The 23,431-nt window shown below is 46.9% G+C and overlaps 1 protein-coding gene across 2 annotated transcripts in view; it reads right to left on the reverse strand.

Annotated features, from left to right (window-relative positions):
* Positions 1 to 252: 252 nt before the first annotated feature.
* Positions 253 to 23,431, reverse strand: part of USP31 (ubiquitin specific peptidase 31) — a 60,461-nt gene continuing 37,282 nt past the window's right edge. The window contains exons 7-16 of one of the 2 annotated variants that reach the window (XM_048866435.2): positions 21,693 to 21,873; positions 20,587 to 20,698; positions 19,080 to 19,174; positions 16,646 to 16,723; positions 16,011 to 16,140; positions 13,537 to 13,656; positions 12,810 to 13,035; positions 11,469 to 11,627; positions 9,437 to 9,589; positions 253 to 8,482 (exon numbers count right to left, since the gene is read on the reverse strand). In XM_048866435.2, coding sequence (XP_048722392.2) covers positions 6,930 to 8,482; positions 9,437 to 9,589; positions 11,469 to 11,627; positions 12,810 to 13,035; positions 13,537 to 13,656; positions 16,011 to 16,140; positions 16,646 to 16,723; positions 19,080 to 19,174; positions 20,587 to 20,698; positions 21,693 to 21,873 — 2,807 coding nt within the window. In that variant the 3' untranslated portion in view covers positions 253 to 6,929. The remainder of the gene's footprint in view (positions 8,483 to 9,436; positions 9,590 to 11,468; positions 11,628 to 12,809; positions 13,036 to 13,536; positions 13,657 to 16,010; positions 16,141 to 16,645; positions 16,724 to 19,079; positions 19,175 to 20,586; positions 20,699 to 21,692; positions 21,874 to 23,431) is intronic. The other variant, XM_075133344.1, reaches the window with a different exon arrangement.

The following is a 23,431-nucleotide window of genomic DNA, read 5'->3' on the forward strand; positions in this document are numbered from 1 at the left end:
CAGGAGAGATGTGGTGTCAGACCAGGTTCAGGAAAGGGTTTGAGCAAGGAAGGGAGGCCAACCCAGAAATGGCAGTGAGACCCCAAAGGGAGAAGTTAGTCTGTGGCCAAGGTGGAGCGAAGTGGAGAAAGGGAAAAACAGGGAGTATCGCAGATATGAAGAAGGGGCAGGTTTATGGGGTGAATCCGAACCACATGCCTTGGGTAGCAGGCACCAACCCCTCACCTCTGAAGAAAGCTCATACAACCAAGATGCATGGTAATAAATTTATTGTATTTTATTACATTTTCCCACTTTTTCCACTTAATTCCAATTCCTTGTATTCAAAACTCTTCTTTCTGAAAGAAAATGATCTTTTAACATAAAAATATAAATTCTGCATATTAAAAGTGCATACACCTCGAATAATAAAACATACAAATAAATAATAAAAGGCATCACAGTCTCATGCACTTGTCCTCAAATAATTTAAAAGTTTTTATGGTACAATGTTCAACCCCAAGTAAAGACAGCCTGCTTTCCAGATTACTGTACAGTTCAAAAACATTAAAATACAGAAGAGTATCAAAGGTAGGGTGATCCCCACTGCCCAGTGTCAGCGTACAGTGATATGACATGCAGCTTTTAGAACTGTAGATATTCCAGTGTAAAATCTGAAATTTGGTGACCAGAAGAGAAACTGCATTTGTAATGGGACTTAAAATTCAATTTTAACCAATGGTGAGGCACAGCTGGTGAGCAAACCTGTATACTCTGAAGGCCAAGTGTTCTAGCCATGTGTAGCCTATATCCCCTGGTGTTTAATACTACCCAAGGCTGTATAGCACCTAGAAACATTTCCATATTGCATTCCACAAATGCTGCATCCTAACACAAGCTTTCTTGAAAAGGGTTTGTGCTGCAGGACCTTAAGAGTGGAATAGAATGTATGTTTGCACCTAGTTTTAATCTGTGCCATTTAAATACTATTTGCAGGTATACTGGATGTTAGTGGCTTTTTAAAAAACCCCGCTAAGCTTTGAAAAACCAGAAAGATACTGTAGGAATCTTCATTTTACCTTTGTTCTGCAAAATAAAGCTCCCAGTGGTAACAAACGCTTTATGGTGCTTTTATTAAGAAAACCATGTAGTACTTTCATCTCACCACAGATTAAAACTAAATTTTAGTTGCCTCCACAGATAACATGAGATACTGCCAAATTATTTCAGAGTCGTAGGCAAATGACAGCAAAGATAAAGAGGATTACAGTAAAATGATTTGGAATGTCATTTCAAAACAAACGTTCTTTATAACTGCTGTTGAGCTGAGAAAAAAGGGTCCTGGAACAGATGCCACAAAGAAATGGAGGTGGTAAGGATGTCCTAGATGTGACCAGTGACTGACTGGATTGTTGGCGATGGAAAAGATGTCTGTATAAGAGGGAATATCTCCTATCGGGGTCACACTCAGTTTTCCAGAAAAATTATAAACACATTTCATTGTGGCTCTTCAGTTTTCCGTACTAAAAATGCCTAATCCCTCAAGAAGTCTTGAAACCCACCTTTGAATTAAGAGGGCACAGTCTCTTAGACCAGCTGTTCTCAACCTCCTAGGGCACCTGTACCATGCTAAGACCTCAGCCAACCCCATGATGCTCCCATTAGGCCGTGCATGCTCTACCAACCATGGAGTCTGCACTCACACAGGACTGAGGCTTGGTGGTCATAGCCTGGGGTACACAATGGATTGTAGACAGCCAGTGAACAGCAGGGCCTAGGACAAAAGCTTATCATTCAGGGAGGAACCTAAGATCCCAGTCACCAAAGCCTGCTGTGGCAACGTAGGCAACATGCCAATGGCTGGTAACCACTCCCTGAGAGACTGAAATTCTAAAAAAGCTCTTTTAGACTGTCAACACTGCTACGGGTGACCTCCTTGTCTCACAGCATGATGTACAGAATGGGTCATTAAAACCATATAGAAAGTGGCAGGCTACATACAGAACATAACAGAGTCAGGCTATTCCGGTTCAAAATCTATAAAAAAACAGTTTGTTCTCATTTCAACACTTCAGATTCCTTTCTGACTTTACTCTACACTGCAGTCTTGTCAGTAATCCAAAATTCTGCAAAGGAAAGAGAATCAAAGATGTGCAAATAAAGCAAGAAACTAGATACATGCTCCTCTCTGGTGCTTGATACTTTCTGTGCTGACATGCAGCTGCACTGGGACTCAAAACCAGAGCCCCAAAGTCTACCTAGTAGCTTGTGATACTGACAGTGCAATCTCTAGTTTATCTTTAATGCTTGCATAGTTAATAAGTGCATGCAGTCAGGAAACAGCAAGAATTGCCATGCAAAAATGGTCTTCATTTCTTAGGAAGAATAGTTGGTCATGCTCAAATTTCTGTTGTGACAAGGAGACAGCTCTGCGTGTAGAGACTGGGGAACTTGCAGTGGGCCAAATGGACTGTAATTAAACTGGTAGTTTTCTATCTAAAGCACGTGGTTTTTGACTTAGCCATACAGATCGCGTAGAGTTTTAGAGTTAAAAGTTTGTACATCCATCCAAAGTGAGCCACCTATCACACTTACAAAGAATTGTAGGCACCAGTTTGTCTATCAAATGCAAGTAACACAAAGTACAAGGTGCCTCTATAAATACACTTCATTTAAAATGTACTTATAGTTAACATACTACTAAATACTACCCATAAAACCTTGCCCAGAAGGGTGAAAATAATTTCTTCAGATGGCTCTAGGAAGAATCTAGCTACGGAATGAAGGCTCAGCTCTTCCGCAATCAGAAGGCAAGACATCCGGATTACAAGCGAGTAACTAGAGACATTTGAATCTCCACAATTTAAGAAATAAATTCATTCACACCAGGCCCACCCAGAGATGGTTATAACCATCTATTAAGCCCTTCAAGATGACTAACTCTCTCCCGTCTCCTCTGAAGATTGTGTGGCTCTGCTGGAAGTTCAAAGACAGAGCTAACACTGGAATTCCCTACGCAAAGAACTCTCACATCTAGTAACTTTCTCTTCCAGTTTACCAGTCTCTGATCTTACAGGATTCTCACCTGTGAGCTAAACAAGCTGGAGACCAGACTCGACCCCACTAAAGGCTACACTGGCAATTCAACAAAGGCCCAAAGGCTGCACCTGACTAATAAAATGGAGCAGGATTACAGCCACTTGTCTTTAATTCAGAGCTGCAGGCATGAAGACTCCAGGACCCAGCATACAAACCCATGAGATCAGAATGGCATCCTGGGTCCTGCCATCTCCCCAGGTTGCATCTCCTCCACATTAGGTATGAGCTGCTCTGGGAGCCAAAGCTAAATTAAGTTACTGTAAACCAGGTACAGGTAACTGCTTCAGGGCAGTCCAAGACCTTTAAAGGACTAAGACATAAACCCCTGCCAGACCTGGCTTTTAGGACTTGCAAAACTCACAGCCAAAGGGACCCCGTACTGGGGTTACCCCTAATTTAGGATTGCTCTGTTGTGTTGGACAACAGCACACACCAACTGCTTCCCCTTCCTCTCATCTTGCAGGAAGGAGAAAAAGTGGATTGATGGGGAAGTGAGGGAAAGAGATTGAGATGTCCCTCCTCCCCAAATCATCTCCTCAGTGGGAAGCCTCCAAAATCATGCAGATGGCCCTAGAAAAATCTACTCCCCATAACTGGTTCAATTAGGGCTAGCAGGACAGATGCTTGGCTTAGATTCATATTCAAGGTGGTTCTTTTCTGGTCAAGCATCACATATCCCCAGAATTTCACATTCTATTTGATATCAACAGAACCCAAGGGCAGAGGATGCAGAGAAAAGCAGCGAACGACCATCACACTTTCCAGACAGTTTTGTGTTCGGGTTTCATCTGCCCATAAAGATACAGCTCCAGTTCTAGTTACTGGTAAGAGTCATGGCCATCATATTTTACTCACTTTGCCCAAAGTTGTGCACTTTATGAGACCAGCAACAGAAAACCACCGCCCTATATAAACCGAAGTGATTTGCTGTATGGCTCAGCCTGCCTAGTCAAAAATATACTGCAGCAAAAATAGATATGAAGTGCAGGCAGTCTGCCACAGGAGAACAGCATGTCACTCACTCTGAGAGATTTCGTTATTATACTCTTCCCTAGAGATGAAAATTAATGGGAAGAGGGCAATATTCTAAAAACTTCAGATGGGCGGGATTGACCAGACGTAAGTGTCCTGTGTATCATAGGTCCTGTTTTCAAAGTCGCAGATACCAACTCGCATTGGACAGTTTGCAGAAGAGGAGAGGATTTTGGAGCTAGTAGGAATTCCCAAGAGGGATTATTCGCAGACCCCAGAGAAAGATGGGAGTTACCTACCAGAACGGGGCAGTTTGGCTGTTTTTGATCTTAACTATTAGAATATTTGGCAACAATAAACTTCTTGTTCCCATTTTGGCGCTGCAGCTTCTGTCTGTAGAGCAGACTCACCACATGGTGCTGGCGCACTGGGTTAGCACTGGTCTACAGCACAGTCAGTCTCAAGACGCTGCTGCAAATTTGCTTCAATAAGGCAGTGAACACAAGCAGTAAAGCTACCACTTGGAACCCCTAAATCCACTGTCAGCTGTACGTAATACAGGACTTGCACAATGAATGAGTGCACAAGAGGGGAAAAGCTATTCCATAAGGTCACTTTGCACAATGCCACCTCACTAGAAAGTGCATCAAACTAGGCCCAGCCTATAGTGAGATGTCGGACCATGTTAGCACTGCCTACTGGAAAGGTGTTTCTGCTAGAAGAGCTGTCGCAACAAAGGAGCTAACATGGTTTGCGCTCTCAAGACGACAAAGCCTTAAACTAATGCTTCAATATCAGAAATTTTAGGTAGAAATTTACGACTAGAGGAATATGCCCAGTAACTCCTGCCTGTTTAGGAAACAGGGTACAAGAAACAAAACAATCCAGCTTCACAAATTAAAATAAATTTTCCATGCTTCTCTCCCCCTTTTTGCTCCATTAAGTGTGCTATAGGAACAGGAATGAATGGACTCTATGGCCATGTTTGGCTTTTAAAACATAATCCATGACATGGAAAGTCAGGTAGAGTACAGAGAAGTGTTACAGGCTAGAGCGCTGCTTCTGGGTATCAAGAATGCTTGTCCTGCAGAGCACATGGTCTGGACTGGATGGTGTGGGTTACACTGCACATGGGTTCGTATTCACAGGTTACACAGAGCTTTGTGGTATGCACAATCACGTATGAGGCCGTATACGCAAGTCTTGTGTATTACCAAGATGAAGCTACCCTGAAAGTAAATTTCTCAACAGCTTGTTGCAGATGAACTAAGTGTAAGTGATCAAAGAGCAGCCACAATCAGTGACCTGTGAGCAACTTGCCCAAGAGGTTCAAGAGAAGAGATTGAACTGGATATTTAACAATAACTATTTGTTCCAGGGTCATTTGTTACTGTAATACTGAGCAGGAAAGGTTAATAAATACGTCTGTCCACACACTAAGCTCACAGAGCCAGAAGTGTTCATGTGACAGGCAAAGAATTAATGTACATAATAATGTAAACTGGAGATGATTTGTGCACACAGTACAACCTGGCTATTATACACCACTTATCACAAAACACAATTCCATACATGAAGGACAGTTTGTTGTTTTCTTAAAATGAGAATGCAATTCATCATCATCATCTCATGAAATAAAAAAAGACAATGCCACATGTGTGTCAAAGGACTTGAGGGAAGAGAAGCCACCTTTCAAAGAGAAAGTGTGTGCAAAGATGTTGCCGATGTAGGGTTTTAACCCTGACAGAATTTCCCAAAGGACAAGAAACCAGACTTGTAAGACATTGTTGCAGCTGGACTCATCAGCAAGCATTAGAAACGTAGAATGAAGAGAAGAATGTGGGACTACACTATTAGTCCAAATACAACCCCGCAGCATTGTGGCCTGGCCACACAGAGATGCGTTGTAACACACTCGGAAAATGCAAAAAGGCAGCAGAGAACATGTGGTTATCTATTCACTTCTCCAGCAGATAGAGATGCCACTACAATGAAGCATCTGAGCATGTGTGTGAGAAAATGCTTCTCAGGGGTTTAACGATAAGGGTCCTACCAGCTTCACTATTATTCAAGACTCAGAATTCCAGCTGTCTTTCTAGGCATTGTAATAATCTTTCACCATGGACATTTCACAGCTAATGGCTGGCAACTGACTAGTCATTTTCTCTGTTGCTTAGGTAACACTTCAAAGGAAGAAGGAAGCTAGAGCAGACAGTGGAGTCTCCAGATATGCAACAACAAAAAATTAAGCCTGTTGGAATGAAAATATGAACCCTGTTCTGCACACACATACATGGGAGTACCTTTTGGATCTGTCCGGTCACTAATGCTAACCCTCCTATACTGGCTGAGTATATACCTGAGAAACAACATTAGTGTTGAGATATTGCCCTTTAAAAAGCTTCAAAAATGGGGGACTGGGGAGAGCACAAAGAAGCAGCAGTCTCTCTTTTCACAGTTCCCTTAGCATCTTCTGCAGCCAAGAACCAGGCCACACATCAACACAGACGGAGCCTGCTTAGACTAAAACCAATGGAATATTAGTTCACAGTTCTATAAAGCACGCTAGTTACAGTATAATGGAGTCACAGGTTTCAAACCTGGTGTCTGAAGAAAGTTGTTGCATTTTTCTATAAAGAGACTGTACAAGTGCTATGGGACAGTTGTGTTTATATTCTATGACTCCAGCTGGACTTCACTTGGTATCAATGCTGGCCAGCTGTGGCTATTTGGTTTGATGGCAGAATCAAAAGGCGCTTTACCAATTTGCAGTTAAGTTCTCCTCAAACACACATTAGGCACATAAACAAAGAAACAACAAGAACTCAGCATAAATTAGCTCTCAGCAGGAGAAAGAAAAACACCTGGATTGCAGCATCTCACTGAGGTTTCGGAGAAGGCCGTGCAGACATGTGCATGCTGGAAGGTAACTTTTTCAATGACTTGTCAGCAGCCTGTTTGTCACTGGAAGGAGACTGCGCTCCGGGGTCTAGCTGGGAAGACTTGGATTTGCGGCTGGACAGCAGAGAATGTTTGCTGGATGTGGCATCTTTTGGGACAAGCTTCGCTTTCACAGCAACCTTGGTGTTTGCATGAGAGGATGGTGGGAGGCTGCTCTTCTCTGACTTGTCTTCTGCCACATTTTTACTGCCTGGCTTGGAGGAGCCACCTGCAGTCTTTTTTGAAAGCATTGTCGTCTTCCCCAGATCAGCTGACCGTCGGGTCTCCTTCTGCCTCAGGGCTGATTTGAAGAAAGACAGCCCTTTATCTTCCGACTTACTGTCCCTCTTTAAACCTGAACGCATACTGATGCTTGGGGACCTCAGGCTGGCCATAGAGGAGCTCCGCACATGCTTGCTGTCCATTGCTCTGCTCTCGCTTCTAGGCTGGCTTATCCGAGGAGAGCTAGTTCTTGAGCTAGAATTGACACTGGTCTTATCCGAACCAAGGCTTACCTTGGAGCCCTCCCTGCTGAGGCTTCGGTCTGAAGTCCTGCTCTTCCCAGCAGAGGGCCCCCGTGTCACTGAGCCCGAAGTAGTTTTCTTGGCAGCTGTGGAGGATGGGGAAGAAACTGACTTGTGTTTCTGTTGAGCCCATGACAAAGCAGTTTCCTGGAATTTGGCACCAGATTCCTTTCTAGCCTGGCCGGAAGCAGGAGATGCATGTCGCCCACTAGTCCTGGAAGAATCTGTCTTGCTTCTGGAACGGGAAATCTTCTGAGAGGTCTTTAAAGGAGGGGCAGAGGCAGAAGAAGGGTGAGAAATTGGGGATTCTTGGCTAGACAAGACTGTCCTTCCTTTCCTCAAACTTTTATCTGGCTCAGAAATGCCTTTGGAGCTGGGAGCTTTCTTCAGGGTGCCATCTGCCTTCTCGGAGAGCAGCCCTGTCCCACTGGGGGCTTTCACCTCTTTGACTGGAGAGCTCTCTACAGAGTCACTCTGATCCACAAAAGCAATTTGATTGTTGTTATCAAAAGGGTCCAGAGCCAGATGGCTCCTGTCTGCTTGCACCGAGCTTTTCCCATACGGGTCCATGAAAGCAGAATTCGATTTCCTTGCAGTAGATTCCTCTCTGAATAACCCTTCCATGACAGCCAGAGGGGCTCTGCCCACAGTCCTATGTTCTTGCCTCCTGCTGCTGTCGCTTGATTCTGGGTAACTGCTGGAGAGATTCCTTAGGCTGCCAAAGCAGGAGGTGGACACTTTATCATCAGCAGCCTCCCCGATCTTCTCCAGTGTCGAGGCAGAAGCGCGCACAGGGGAGTCTCCAGGGAAGCGTGAAGGAGAGTTGGAGCGCATCTGCAGCTTTGCAGACAGCGACCAGGATGGCCGGACGCCATTTTCATTTACTGCCAGAGGGCTGGTGACAGAGGATCTAGAAGACAAGCTCTGACGCTGAACACTTCTTACAAAGGGTCGAGTTGAGAACCCCCCTGCAGGGGAAGAGAGCAACACTTACTTTTGTAACTCAGAAAGCTAAGCCAGCAGCACATAGAGAAATCCTGGAGAAGCAGGGTGCAGCCAGCAGCTATTGGGGTATTTGTAAAGGTGAATCTGCTAGCATTCTCTTTCCTGGGGAAATGAGAAGATCGCACCCCATGCGTGCTTTGAGCATGGCAACACGACACCAGCAGTTCTCATACTGTGGGTCAGGACCCCAAAGTGGGTAATGACCCCATTTTAATGGGGTTGCCACGGCTGGCTTAGACTTGCTGGGCCTCAGGGCCGAAGCCCAAGCCCCACCACCCGGGGCCGAAGCTGAAACCTGAGGCTTTAGCCCTGGGCGGTGGGGCTCAGGTTACAGGACCCTGCCTGGGGCTGAAGCCCTTGGTCTTTGGCTTTGGCACCCCCAGGACAGCAGAGCTCGAGTGGGCTCAGGCTTAAGCCCGCCTCCTGGGGCCATGTAGGAATTTTGTTTTCAGAAGAGGGTTGTGGTGCGATGAAGTTTGAAAACCCCTGCTCTACACTAAACTCACGTGGAGTGTAGCCTGATATTGCTCCCTACAAACATGGAAGAACTTAATTCTCAAAAAAACAAAAAACGTTTTCTAGAGGGGCTGGGCACACGCTGTGGTTTCCCCCTTACATTTTCTTCCTCTAAAAGGCCCCCTATGCTGGTTCCCACACTCCCAAAAAGGGCAGCCCATCAGTGCCACTCAGTCTCCTAGCACTCCTTGATCCACTGTCTGTTGCTCCCAGAGGCTGGGGACACTGCCTGCCTGCCTGCCTCCCGAGCTCACCCTGCTCAGCTTAGGGAGCCCACGCCCAGGGCTGTGTGCGTTCTGCTGCTATCCGAGGAGAGAGTCCGTATTGAGAGGAAACACTGGATCCACAGACCGGTTTTGATTTTATAACCCCCTGCCCACACTGTGTGCCGGAACGCTCACCATCATCTTCACTCCGTTCACCAGTCAGCTCAACTGATTCCGAAAGCGAGGCCAGAGACGTGCGTCGTGAAGAAGCTGCTGAGGCGATGCTGGGCTGTCTGCTGCCAGGAAGCCGGCTCACCCAGTGTTCACACAGAGAAGAGCTTGTAGAGCCTGCAGAGGGGTCAGGGCACTGAGATCAGACCAGCAGCATGTGGCCAATTACAGATCACACCCCCCCACCAAGGCACTGATTGATCACAACCAAATTACATTCCTACCATTAGGATTCAACTCTAACCCCCAGAAACCAGCGCTGTGCCTACATGACTGCAATGTTCTGACTAGCTGAAGCAATAAATCCACATTCACGTCCCATGGTTTGGCCCATAAAGAGAAACTCTTCCTCCAGCAGCATGTGAACTGCAGCAAGAGAGCCACTAGAGCCGAATGCAGCCCAGGCTGCCACTCAGACCCACGGCAGTGATCCTGACCCTGTCCCAGCACCCCTGTGCCTTCGCTTCTATCCGACCCCACCATGGATGGGGTCACTCCCTTCAGTTGACTGACTGGCTGCATTTGGTTGACTTAGTGAATTAAGTGAGATTCTACCAATCACAGACCAGGTTATATTTATACCATATCATTGTAATTGGATGAACAAACTAACTTCAGACTGGTTAGCTTTAAAAAAAAAAAAAAAAAAAAAAAAACCATTTTAATTGAAGAATAATGCTCCGGCAATCTGACTGGCTGCTACATATACAAACATCCAAATCAAAATGGGCTCCAAGACTCACCTATTTACTCTTTCCCCTTCGCTTTCTCCCCTTCATATTCAACTTTCCCCTTACTATATTCTTCAACTCGCAGCCCTTCGGAGGTGATATCCCCCTCTAACCCTGCCCCACCCCAGTGCGTGCACACGTACCATTTCCCTGGAGGAGATTTTTCTTCCTTTTGTGGGAAGGAGGGGAGAAAAAAAAATCAGCCTCCCTTTGTGGCTATTAAGTCTCCTGAGATTTCTTTAAGGCCCTGCCCATATCACATCTTACCCATGATTTTGTAACCAGGCACAGCCACTTCAACCAGTTACGAACAACCCTTCAGTTTGTGGCCAGGGATCAACAGTCATGTCGCACTCCCCATCGGTACCTGGCCTGGGCCAGGGAAGCTATCGATCCAACCAGCAGCCCAAATCTGGTGATGAAACCTGGGTACAGGGCACCTGACGCACGGTGTGCACACACTTAGAAGTAGTTTGTTTGTAGGAGTGCATTCTGGGAAGAGGCTAAGCAGCCAGCCTAGAGCAGGGAGAGCATGCCTGGGGAACATGCAGGTGGAGCTGCCCCAGGGACACATGGAGCTGTCCACGTGGACTGGCCTCCTATCAAAAGGGGACTGACCAAAGCCCTGTATACACAAGATCAGCGTGCCCCAGATAAAAAACAGAGCTGAACTGGATCCAGGAAGGAAGCCCCGTGCCTCTGGCAGGGTGAAGGGACAAAGCTGAGCGCAGTAACTGAACTGGAAGCTCCCTGGGCACGGACACTAGCCGGGTTGGTTACGGTTCCCTCTGCACCGAGGAGACCAGAGTCCGGCCGTGCCAGTGCAATCTGGCCCGCAGCGTTTTTATCTCTGGGGTACAAGTGCCTGTGCATTAGCTACAGGAGCGGGTCCCCCAGAGAACAGAGCCAGTGCAAGAGCAGCCGCGGAAGAATTTCCCAGCGTCTAGAAGAGGCCTCAGTGGGAGCAAACTCAGGCCAATGCTCTAGGACGGCCAGAGCTTGGGCTGTAAGCTCTTTGGGAGCCGTCTCTATTCCTGCCTGGTCAGCACAAGCTGAAATCGTCACTAAGAACGGGCAGCCACAAGGGCTAGCGGCACAGCTAGTGAGCTACGCCAGCTCCCTGACCACTCCCACAGCAGCCCTGTGCAGCAGGGGCTGACGAGGAGTGAGACACAAGGCTGATCTGATCACTAAGCTAAAGCCCTTCCTTCAGTTCTATAAGGAAAGACCAGGTAAGTTCCTTGACCAAGCCAGCACAGCTTTACCTGCCACAGAGCTGTTAGCTGACCACGATGGGATCGTCGTGCGCCTCTGGTAGAAGAGGATATAAGCGGTCTGCTTGCAGACTTCATTTTCTGCCAGCTGCAGCACATCAGTATCATCGAAGCAGTACCACAAGCCATCTACAGAGTTCTTACAATATGCTGTGAGACAGAAGAGTGCGTTAGAGACCTCACAGCACCAGGCACCATTCACTTCATTCCTGCCAACCCAGCAGCCAAATCCACTGTATGACAAACTGCAAGCAATCTCTTCCGCTACCACAAGCTCAGTTAGACAAAGTGGAGAAGGATGGATCACAGATTTATTATCCTGGCTACCCATACTCTGAATGGCCAGCAGGAAACTTGCTGAAGACACCAGAGATGTGCATTGCCCACATGCCGGTGCCTACAGTTGCCCCATGCTGTCCAGAGAAGGGACCCCTGCTTTGGGGCAGCTCTATTTGTTTTATTGTTTGTTTGTGGCATTTTGCCTCTGTTGCTGTATTTTGTCTCTTAACTGAACCTATTCAGAACGATGCAGGACTATACCATCCAGAGAACACACACGGAAGGAATGGCATGTGTCTCATCACTGGGCTGGGAGTGCACAAGCACAGACATTGAAAGGTGTTAAATTCCTGTCTCTCGCCAGCTGTTCCTTAGAGCTACATAAGGCCACGCAAGTAGGGATCTGCTGGGATATGCACACACATAGCTGAAGCATCACCACATCACATATACAACACAAGCTCTGGTGGCAGGCGAGCACTGAACAGCATTTTGTAAGATGTAAGGAGGGTTAACTTGATCGTCCATTCTAAGGATTATGGCTTGTTAGCATTTTTATCTGCAAGAAAAGCAGTTAGGATGACTGGGAGAAACTAATTTTTGTCAGATTTGATTGTAGTTTCATCTAATGTGCAGCTCATTTCTAAAACCCTATTGGCACTCCAGACTCAGGCAAACTCCTGTCAGAGTCAAACAGGGCTCTAAGTACCTACCCAGCAGCCCTCATCATCATGTTCTCCAAGCACCTAGAGTTGGAGTCCGCTGTTTTACTGTGTTTCTAGAATTACTGGCACTAGAAGAAGCTGTGCACAGGCTGTTTGGTAGGACGTGTGAAGGGAGTTTGGGCCTACAGGGCATTGTTCCAGTTCCCTGTAAGCAGGTCACAAAAGGCCATAAAAACACACCCTATAAAATTGGACACTAAGTGGCCCCTTATTAGCAGGCTCAGGGGGGCCAAGCTAGATTCCTGCACGTTTGGGAAGGCGGCATATCAGTGAGGCTACAGAGATCCACCCTGGAAAGTGCATCAGTCTAAAGCTGCAGAGCACTTGCCTGTATAGTGCCCTCCTTGCATAGTGCCGTGGTGATTGCACACAGCATACAGGTCATAGACATAGTCCTCGGGATCCCTTCCAAGTCCGTAGGGTCGTCTCCATGGGGACCAATGAGACGGCAGACTCCAGCTACTCTGACTACGTTTGACGACGTGAGGGGTCATATCCAAGCCGGTCAGAGGGAACTTGACCATGTTTTGAAGTTTCATTCTTCGGTCTCCTTCCTGTTTAAAAGGAAATGTGTGTTACAATGGCAGGGAGGATCCAGAGCTTGAGAAGAGGAATGCATGATGCAGAAGCACAGTCACACCGTAAGGGACTTCTCTCTGCAGCTCCTCTCTCCAGAGGCTACTGAGCCACCAACACAGCAGCAAGAGAAACTAGAGCAAAGTTCCAAAGCCAAAAGCGGTTATGGCAGACAGAAGAACGCACAGGATGGCAGGCAATGCCGACATGTTCTGGTGCGCAGTAAATGCGGCTTTGAACCGCAGTGTCAGTTGTGTTTGGTTTGCACAAGAACCACAACTCCAGGTGTCAATACAAGCCCATCTAGGATATTCATACTTCTAGTGAGCACAATTGGCCACTTGGGGACAGTATTCCATTGCAATGCAGCCGAAAGGCAAAGGGCTAATCAACTGCCTAGCTTCAGAGGGTCAGTAGTTTGAAAGCCCATTTTTCAGTGTTCCTTTTGGAGTCTCCCACTTCATGCACCTGTTTCTTACCTGTCTAAACCTCTTTAGATGTATGATGAGAACATCAGGTAAAGTCCATAGGCTCAGTGTAATACTCCCCTGCTGCAGCTGCTTGCAATGGGGGCAGCGCCATGCATCATCTGGAGCAAGCTAAGAACAAGGAGCATTAGCAGCTGTTAGCTGGCAAACATCTCAATTAAACCATTTACCTACAGCCATTGCTCACTTATGCGCTCAGACCCAGTGCCTCCAGACACCGGCTCCAAATACCTTCACTGTCTGGCTGGCATGCTGGCCAACCGGGGCTTCCAGCAGCACAGAGGAGCTCCCCAAATTGATGGTGCATAATAAACATGGAGGGGATGGATGCAGGAGACACTTCAGCCAGTGCAGCTGTGCAAAGCACCTACTTCTACTTCCAAACACTCCCTTCCGTGTTCTCTCTCACTCACACATAATAAATGGACAGGTCTGGCAGTATGAGAAAGCCATTTTTTGCTGAGGGCGAGAACACTCTTGCCCATGGTCTTCATGGCTCAATGGATCACAGACAAATACACAGCTGAAGTCAGTCTGGCTCATCAGGGTGTTAGTATTGTTAAAATAGGTATTGGAATTACAAGGATGTGTTTTGTGTTGAAAAACTTTATTGAATGCTTGTGAGCTGCTGCATTAATCTCACATATAACATCTGTATCCCATACTGTAAGGTAATATTTGAACTTTTGTATTCTAAGCCTTTGCAACTGTGCAAATTACCAGACAGGAGAAACATTATTTATTGTCAGGTTTCAGAGTAACAGCCGTGTTAGTCTGTATTCGCAAAAAGAAAAGGAGTACTTGTGGCACCTTAGAGACTAACCAATTTATTTGAGCATAAGCTTTCGTGAGCGAAATGCTGGTCTCCCACAGAAGGGGTTCTATCCTGCTGGACAAGAAGGCCCATCAGCGCCAGATGGGCTAGAGTGAAATATCAAAGGACAATTGAGGAAGAGTCTTGCAAGTGAATTCCTCCCATCAGCTCAGTTTGCAGCTCAAAGCAGAAGGGGACCATGGGTATAAAAGCCCCTAACAAGAAGGGACTGTATCTCTATGCTGTTTGGACTCGAGGGCAAGGCTTATTTGGCATAAGCAAAAGATCTGCCAGATTTAGCCCTAAAGGTCATATAAAGCTTATTTATCATAGAAGCTTTTATTATCTTTTAAAACTTAGACTAACTCATTTGTGAGTATCTATGTTCCTGCTTTAACCTTGTAAAAAACTCTTGTATCCTTTTCCTACACAAATCTTTAGATAGTTTATTATAGGATGGGCTACAAGCGTGGTTTCTGGGGGGAGATCCAAAGTGCAAGTGACCTGGGATAAGTGACTGGTCCTTTGAGACTGGAGTGTCCTGAATATTGCTGTGATACTTGGTGTAAGGGATGTTCTAACATAAAAGTCAGTTTACCAGGGTGGCAAGACAGAATTGGGAGTATCCAAGGGGACTGTCTATGACTCTGTGATTAGGTGCCTGAGGAGTTTACACTTGCCAGTTGGTTGGTGAAATCTACGTACAGAGCTCACAGCCAGTCTGGGGTTGGTCCCTGGTTCCGAACACTCCGCCCTTAGGTTGGTACTCATGCTTCTGAGCCACCGCAGAGCAGCTTGACCTTAGTTTGGGGGCTACGCTGCTTTCTATGTGTACGTACAGCCCCTGCCCAAGAAATGGGGAACCCAATTTAACGTTCTGGACTGTGCCAGCCCGTTTCATGGACAGGCATGTAGATCACATGTGCATGCATGAAAGTGACATTTGCATGTTACCCTCCTTTACAGCCCCATGTTTATCATGTACAGAACATCCCTCCCAGAAGACATGAAAAGGCTGCTCTCTGAAAGCACCTGACACCAAGCTAGCAGTCTCTCCCTCTAAAGTTCCCTAGCTTGAAGAAGTTCTTCTACAAAAGGTTAAGTACAGCATGATCTAGACGAGGGGAGTCTCCAGCCTTCCTAATAGTCTCCATCTAGCAGGGAGTGCTAAGAGAAAGAGGCAAGACCATTGGAGTGAAGGAACCGTCAGCATGCTTGCTGAGGAGGCCTGTGAGCATGGTGGCTCAGACTGAGCACTGTAGCTCCAAGGTGCACTTGTAGAGGCATTACAGGCAGCCTGCACTGCAAGAGAAAAAAATCCTCCCGGTCTGCCTCAGAGACTTGGAAACACACAATAGCATAGTTCCGTGAGAAGAAAGAGAAGCCCACGCGGTCTCCAGACTATCGTAAAGGAGATCTGCAGAAAGCATTACCCCTTCGAAAGGCAGACGCTGCCAAGGCGGGGGAGGAGGATTTGAACCTGGGGCTCTGACACCCCAGTGAGTCCATGTCTGCAGAACAGCTACTCCAGCAAACTAGTGAATCTAGGCAGCACTGGAAGTGACTAAAGCAGCAGAGAAGATGATGGAATCCCATTCTCCTCCAGAACTTCCCGCTCCATATTTAAAGAGGCCAGGCCCTGGACTCCTACCTGTTCCTCTTTGGTGTAAAGTTGGAAACACTGAGATAAAGTGCAGGACTGAGGTTGGTGATGAAGCTCCCTCTGCTGACGGACACTTTCAGAGTCTGGGACGTACTCATCCTCCATGTTCACAAACAAACTGCATCAGGGAAACAAGGCATTTACCAGCTGTACAATACACACATCCCAACGTTACAGATGAGCCATTGCAAGGCTGGAAGTATTGCTTGCTTGATCTGTCCAATCCCATAGGTAGCCAGCCTTGGTAAGAGGCTGCTCTACAGCAATTCACTCAAAGAAAGGAAAGCAGTTTTCACTCAGCCTTGAGTCTAGATCAGATAGCAGAAAAGCCACCCCATGAATTTCCCTTAAGACCCCTCGGACATGAATGGGAGCTGTGCACATGGAGCAAATGGTTTGTGATGGAGAAGCCAGCTCGTATATTTCGGAATCCAGGCTAAACAGAAGTAGGGATCCCACCACACAGAAGCTCCCGTAGTTTAGATCCTCCTGTCTTTACAGCTACAGTTTCACCTGAACATTTCAGAAGCTGGAGATTTTATGGGATTTAACATTTTGCTGTATTTCCTATCATGCTAGGCTGTTTGCAAATATTTCCCTGCAGTTAATGCAATCATACTTACTAATCTTTAGTCTCTTTGTCCCATTCTACCACTAATTTCACATGAGCAGTTCCACCCTGTCCACATGATTTCAGTGCCCTGGAGAGAGAAGCAGACATTGTAGGGTTAGAACAGCACTGAGTCTAAAGCTCAAATCACCCTGTACTGTGTATGTGTGTATCTATATCTATACCCACTGCGCACCTTCACCCCCTGAGCTAACCTAGGAGGGCCCTATGAAGTAGGAACTCAGCTAGATCAGAGAAGCAAGTCTTTCAGCTTAGCTACTACTGCCGCTAACTGGCTGCATCGATACAGACACGGTACTCAAAAGAAAAAAAAAATCCAGCAAGAACAGCTTATCCATAAAGTCTCCATTCACAAAAATGACCAGATATGCTGGGGGATTTTCCTTTGTGCTATCAGCAGGGAATCAAATAAGGAAATGATACCAGAAACAAACTACTTGTCAATTCATGTGCTAGACACACCTCACTGTGCAAAATGGGGCAAAGAAAACAACTCAAACAGCAAGTTATGAAGCCAGCAACATGTGCGACCAGAGAAACATAGCATGAACCAGATTTTCTGTTAGCCAATTGGATTCCAGCATTTTCTCCCTTGAAAAATGGCTGATTTTGTCTGTAATCAAGACTGTCCCATGGACAAGACTGACAAGAATTTTAAAGGGTTTCTCACATCCAAAATTGGAGGCCCTAGCCACTCAGTGTACTATGGTATGTAACAGAGAAGAGTGGTGCCCACAAAACTTTGCCCCAGTGAGCTGGCCAAATTCCAATTTGGGGATCTACCTGTGGTATTTCATTATGCCTAAGGATATGATTCTGTCACAGAGGTCACAGGTTCCGTGATTTTCCAGGATCTCCGTGACTCCTTCTGGGGCAGGGCTGAAGCAGTGGCTGAGGTTTGGTCAGCATCGCTTGGGCTGGAGCAGCGGCAGTCAGCCCTGCTGCAGGAGCAGCCCCTGGGTCCAGCTGGATTGCCCCCCCGGGGGGAGGGGGGAAGCAGACAGCCCATGCCGCAGGGAGCTGGAACAGCTGCAAGCCCCTGGCAGTGATCTATTTATCCATCCGTCCCACCCTCCTACCCTACCCCCTGCGCAGGGTATTTTTAGTAAAAGTCAGGGACAGGTCACAAGCTTCTGTGAATTTTTGTTTATTGCCCACAACCTGTCCCTGACTTTTACTAAAAATAACTATGACAGAATCTTAACCTTAATTATGCCCATCACTTCAGTATTTTATTGCTGGCCATCATATTCCCTTGGGTACAGTTTCTTGCTTCATTCCCTGTCTTAAGGATAATGCAGTAATGTCACACGCTGCTCCTATGGTTTTGTATTCCAATCTATTCTAGCTACATATGTGACTCTGCTCACACATTATCTAAGCACCTAGATGAGTGTACATTGCAATGATGGGTGAAGTGGTTCTTGAGTAAGTTCCTGAAGCATTGTGGGATGGGAGTACTAGGGAAAGGCAGATTTACTATAATATGTTCCACTCTGGGGGCAGAAACCCAATTTTAGAGATGACGTTTTAGAGCCCACAGTCCCTTCCTCGTTTTCCTTCGACACTAGCATGTTTAATGCCAGTTAACAGCCTGCAAGTTGAATTCCTCTCGCTCCTAGAGATGGTCCCATCCTTGGCACAGCTGAACAGCCCTTGCTCAATACATTATACATGGCTTGCGATGGGCAGTGGGTGGAGCCCCCTTTGGGGAGGCTAACCCCCAACTCTGCCCCTTCTGCCTGCACCCTCCCCACAGCCTGAGCCCCAAGAGCCCCTGCCTCAGCTGGAAGAGCCCCAGGCCAGCTGAAGTCCCGAGTGCCCCCACCTCGGCTGGAGGAGCCCCGGGCTGGCCGAAGCCATGCCGTGTCTCCCCACCCCGGACCCAGTCTGCCTGGGGAAAAGCGTCTGTTACAAGATGCTTTTGATATGCCCCATGCAGGTTCCAGGGCGGCTGCAGAGGTGGTATGTGCCGCCTCAGCTGCCCCGCAACCTGCATGGGGCATAATAAAGCAAAAACTTCACCGCCAAACCCCACAACCAAGGGTCTGGCAGCAACGGCAAGGGTCCCCTGGCCTATTCTATCTGCTGCCCATGTGGCTTGCAGTCATTTTACGCCGTCTGTTACCATCTCCAGTGCCGCACACCTGCCTCTCAAAGCTTCTCTCATCTTCTCTCCCCATTTATTTCCAATCACTTGCTCTCCTTCTCCACACAGTACCAAGTAGGAGTTTTCTAATGGAATTTTCTTACAACAAATATAAAATAATCCATGGCCATCCAGGTTTAGAAAGTCTGTCTGTGCTCCCACACGTAAGGCACCCGCCTCCTAAGGGCTAAGCAGCAATACTCAACTGCAACACTAGAACAAGCGGGTAGTGAACTGGGAAACACTCTGCCCCCCTGGGGGACAAGGCCGTGCTTACCGTTCCACAGTGGGGTGGCAGAGGGGTCGCTCCTCCTGAGGTAATAGGTACGTTATGCCCACAACACTAACCACCCGCAAGCTGAATGGACACACCTATGGTAAACAGGGAAAAATGTTAACTGGTTGAATGACTGAAGTTAGATTTATTCTAAGAGGCTGGTTCACTCCCTGCAAGTGCTAAGGCAGGATCTGCCCCTCTGAGTATGCATTTCACAAGAGAAAACAAGTAGATTAAGTTCTCGTGGCTACTGTGCTAAGAGTAGATGTTCCTGCACCTGGAAGCCAACGCAGGGACACTTGAAAGAGCTGAGGTTTGGGAGAATCACCAGGAACTCCTCCGTAGTGATAGGCAATGTCTCCTCTCTCCCCTCACCTGCTTGTTCTTACACAGACTTTTCCAAACAGACATGTCTACTCTAAGAGCCACCTAGCATGCTTGTGGGAGCCATGAAAACATCAACTAATGTTTCAAAGTCTTTTCGAAGGGAGATTTCTCAATTAAGAAGGTTAATGGCAGAACTACAAAACAAAGGCTGGCACCGGTTTGATCTTACAAATGACTCATTACAGCTTCAATCCTCAGATTTTTGCAATTTAAACTGTGAACAGTTTGAGGCTTATTGAGTGGGGGTGTGAGGAAAATAAGCAATCATCTCATTGAAACAATTATAAACAAAGGACTCACTGGGGCAAAAGTTCCCCAGGAATAAAGAGTTGGAAAGATCAGCTTGGGTTCTAAGCAGATCGCCAAAGTACTAAGGGGACAGGAAAATTCTCTGGCTTGCCATCTAACCTGATCTCAGCTCCTCCATCCACCTTGCGCAAAGACCAAAGACAAGCAGGGCCCGCATCAGGCTGAAGCCAAACGGCACCCAGAGCACTCTAGTGCACCTGCTCCCCTTGGCATTGCATTTCTATCGCTTGCCTCTGCTCCGCTGGAGGTGCCCAGCTCCAGGGCAATCCCTTTGGTGCTCCCCCAGAATGGGTCACACACCAAATTTCAGACATCTGCTCATCCCAATTTTGCCAAACCCAGGCTTTTTATATTGGGGGGAAATTCCAGGTATGAGACAAACATTTAGTGGCTCTACGGTTTAGACAGAAAGGCTCTGTTCTAAGGGGTGTAAAAGGCAGACGTCTCCTGTTAGCTGGTTTCAGTTATGGAAGGAAGCGTAAGACAAGAGTTCTTCTCGCATGCTGCTCTCAGAATGGCGAATAGAGCTCTTGACAGAAATCCTTTACGTGGGAGCTGACTTCATTCAGCCCCTGCCCAGGCGAGCACCTATACGTTTTCAAGGTGGTAAATAAAAGCGGGCAATTCGGCAAACGGCACACGCAGGCTGACCTTCAGACAGCACACCACCCCCCAGTATATATTTCATGTAAGGAATATTCCATCACCACACACACAGCACCTTCGCCACTTCCAATCAACTGGATTTTCCATCAGCTTCAAGCTACGAAGAGGTGGAAATTCCAGGAGCAGAAGTGTCAGTCTATTTTACCTGAATGCAGGCCGAGGGCCGCAGAATATTCTGCATCTTCTCCAGGATTTCCTTCTGAAGGAGATCCCACACAATTGTTTTCTCCAGGTGCAACACAAAGGGCTGGCCAAACCTATCGAAGGGAGCAACGTTTTAAGAAGCCGTTAAAAGATTAGTCTTTTTGAAGGGACGATCCTGTTATTTTCCCTTTTCTCACTGCATGTCTACAACATGACACTGAACAGCATCAACCCTGCCAAAGCCTGGAGTTTCAAAGGTAAAGAGGACACACTGTATGAGATTGCCAGCACTGGCCCAATTCTGCTCCCAGCAGAGTCCAGGGCAAAGCTCACCCTCTCCTCGTTAACTCCAGTTACCATCTCAGGAAAACACATACGGCCCAATTCTACCCTCACCCCACCTCCACTGACTTCAGTGGCGCCCAGGCCTTGGAGACCTATTGAGATCACAATCAAGCCCAGACGGATTTTGGGGAAGGGAGAGTGAACATTTAGTGGTACACCCTGGAGCACACAGGGACAAATTACAAATGTTAAGACTGTCTCAGAGGTCACATTCAAAAGGGCCTTGTCAGTTGGTTCTAGCTTCCCACCAACAAAATCCAATTTTCAAGCTGAATTACGAAGACGAGGAAGGAGGATAAACTTCTCATTATAAAATATTTCCCATTCCCACTCGAGCACCTCAGCAAGAGCAGAGAGAGCCTTGACATTTGGCAGGGAGGCACATCAGGTACGAGTGTGAACTGCACCACCCTCAAAGGACAGGCTGGCTCATCAGAGGTGATTTCAGGCCACCTGATGGGATCTAATTCCCTATGACACACACAGTTCCCATTAGCAATCACAGAAGTTGTGCCCATTTAACTGCAGACTCAACTATTAATGGTTTCAAATGAACCCAAAGGCTACATCACTGAACATACGTTTTTAGTGGGCCAACGAGTCTTCAAACATCACTCTGGTCCCAACAAGAGTTCGGACTTTACACTGTGGCTCCAGAGAGGTGTCTATGTTGTCGTCTCAGTACATGGAGAGTTATAACAGAGAATCCTGGCTTTCCATGGAGGCCACAACCAGAGGTGTAGCCTGGAAGCTGGCATTTACCTTTTCCCCTGCTGTCCGGTAGATGCTCTGTTGCAGATCAGCAATACAATCTTGTCACTGGCTGCTGAGCGAGTAGAGGTTTCCTGTTTCCCTGACTTCACCGCCCCTTGTGTATAAGATGTTGTTCTGTGGTGATCAGTGCCATATTTCAAGCTATTCAGGTTATTGTTCACATGAATTCCTGGAACATTAGGGGAGAGAAGGCATTTTAAATGGTTTTCCTCTACAATTGGATCCTTGTGCCCTCCACTGACAGGGGAGTGTCAACATGCTCTCAAGAAGTCTTCTTCTAATTTAGAACAGCATGTCAGTGTAAAATCAGTGCTTCTAGATTGGGTCACTTAGATTAGATTCATTGTCGAATACTTTAATTCTATAAAAAAGTTATTTTACATACGTGATTATTTCTATACAACAGAGATACAATATAACACACACACACACACACCCAGTATCTCACACTGGAAACCCAGTTCAATTGTTGCATAGGCACCTGTAGTTTTAGGGCAGGTCATTTTGTTTGTACATAGAAGGAGAACTGTTTGAAGGAGTAAACGAAAAAACCCTTGCTCATTTTCAAATATAAAATTTTGCTTTTGTTCTCCTACATCCCACTCTCAGATGTTTCCTCCTCTAGTTGGTGAAATCTGTATCTGCCAAATTGCCAACAGAACTCCAGCAAATCTAGCTTCTTTTGGTCTCCTTCTCTGCCTGTGCACCAGCAGCATGCAGTTCAGCTGGAAAATGCACAAACTGGCTGAAGCATATGTTAGCACCCGCTGTTGCAAAGAAGACAGGAGAAACTCAGTGCTTTCATCCTGCAGGATCTGAGTTACTCCTATTGACTTGAATAAGAGTTACCCAGACACGGAGAGAACAGGGGCCCCAAGGGCCTTAGAAAGAGAGAGGCACATTTTGTTTATTCCTGAAACATCACCAGCAATCTGATTTTCATAGCAAAATTTTAGCTTTGTGTCAGAGTTCAGGACAACTGCCACGGTCCCTTTAGCAGCCCAAAAGTTGCACCCACTCTTGTGCTTCCAGCCCTCCAGCTGTTGCCAGAGAGCGAGTGCCCTTGCGGTGCCACTAACGGGAAATACAGAGGCAGGTGCTCTGAACTGTAACACATATGATGACAGTGTATTTGGGATCTGTAACAATCTGAATTGCAGGAGTGCCAACAGCGGTAAAAGCAAGTACTGAAGAAGGAAAAGCACAGAGACAAGTGTCTCAGTCGTCATTTTGGGAAAAGAAATAGCAAAAAGACTGGCGAAAACGAATTTTGAACAGCTGAAGAAAAATGGGCTGGTTGAGTTATGCAGAGAAATGCTTTCAGAGCGGATTTGTCTAAATCAATCAATTTGTTGTACCCTAATGACCAGCTGAGGAATGATGGTTCAGGTTTGCAGAAAACCTCCAGCCTGCTGGAGGAGGATTCAGCAGATGGAGAGCCCTGCAACTATGTGCCATCCAGACCAAGCCCACCACTGCAACAGGAATGGTGAACAGCTCAATAGCTGGAGCAGGAGAAGCAGGAAACCCAACAGTTTGCAGAGCAGGAGCAGCAGTGTCTGTATGAGAGAGAAGAGGACAAGAAGCAGCACTACCAGCTCCAGACAGAGCGACTGCAACAGAAGAGCAGTCGCCCAGTAGGTGGAACCAGACCCCAGTACCTGTACTGATGGGTGGCATCCCTCGCTTTAGGGAGGGGAATGATAGGGATGTGTTCCAGCATGCTT

This window comes from Caretta caretta, chromosome 10 (assembly GCF_965140235.1).
Source record: "Caretta caretta isolate rCarCar2 chromosome 10, rCarCar1.hap1, whole genome shotgun sequence".
NCBI lineage: Eukaryota > Metazoa > Chordata > Testudines > Cheloniidae > Caretta > Caretta caretta.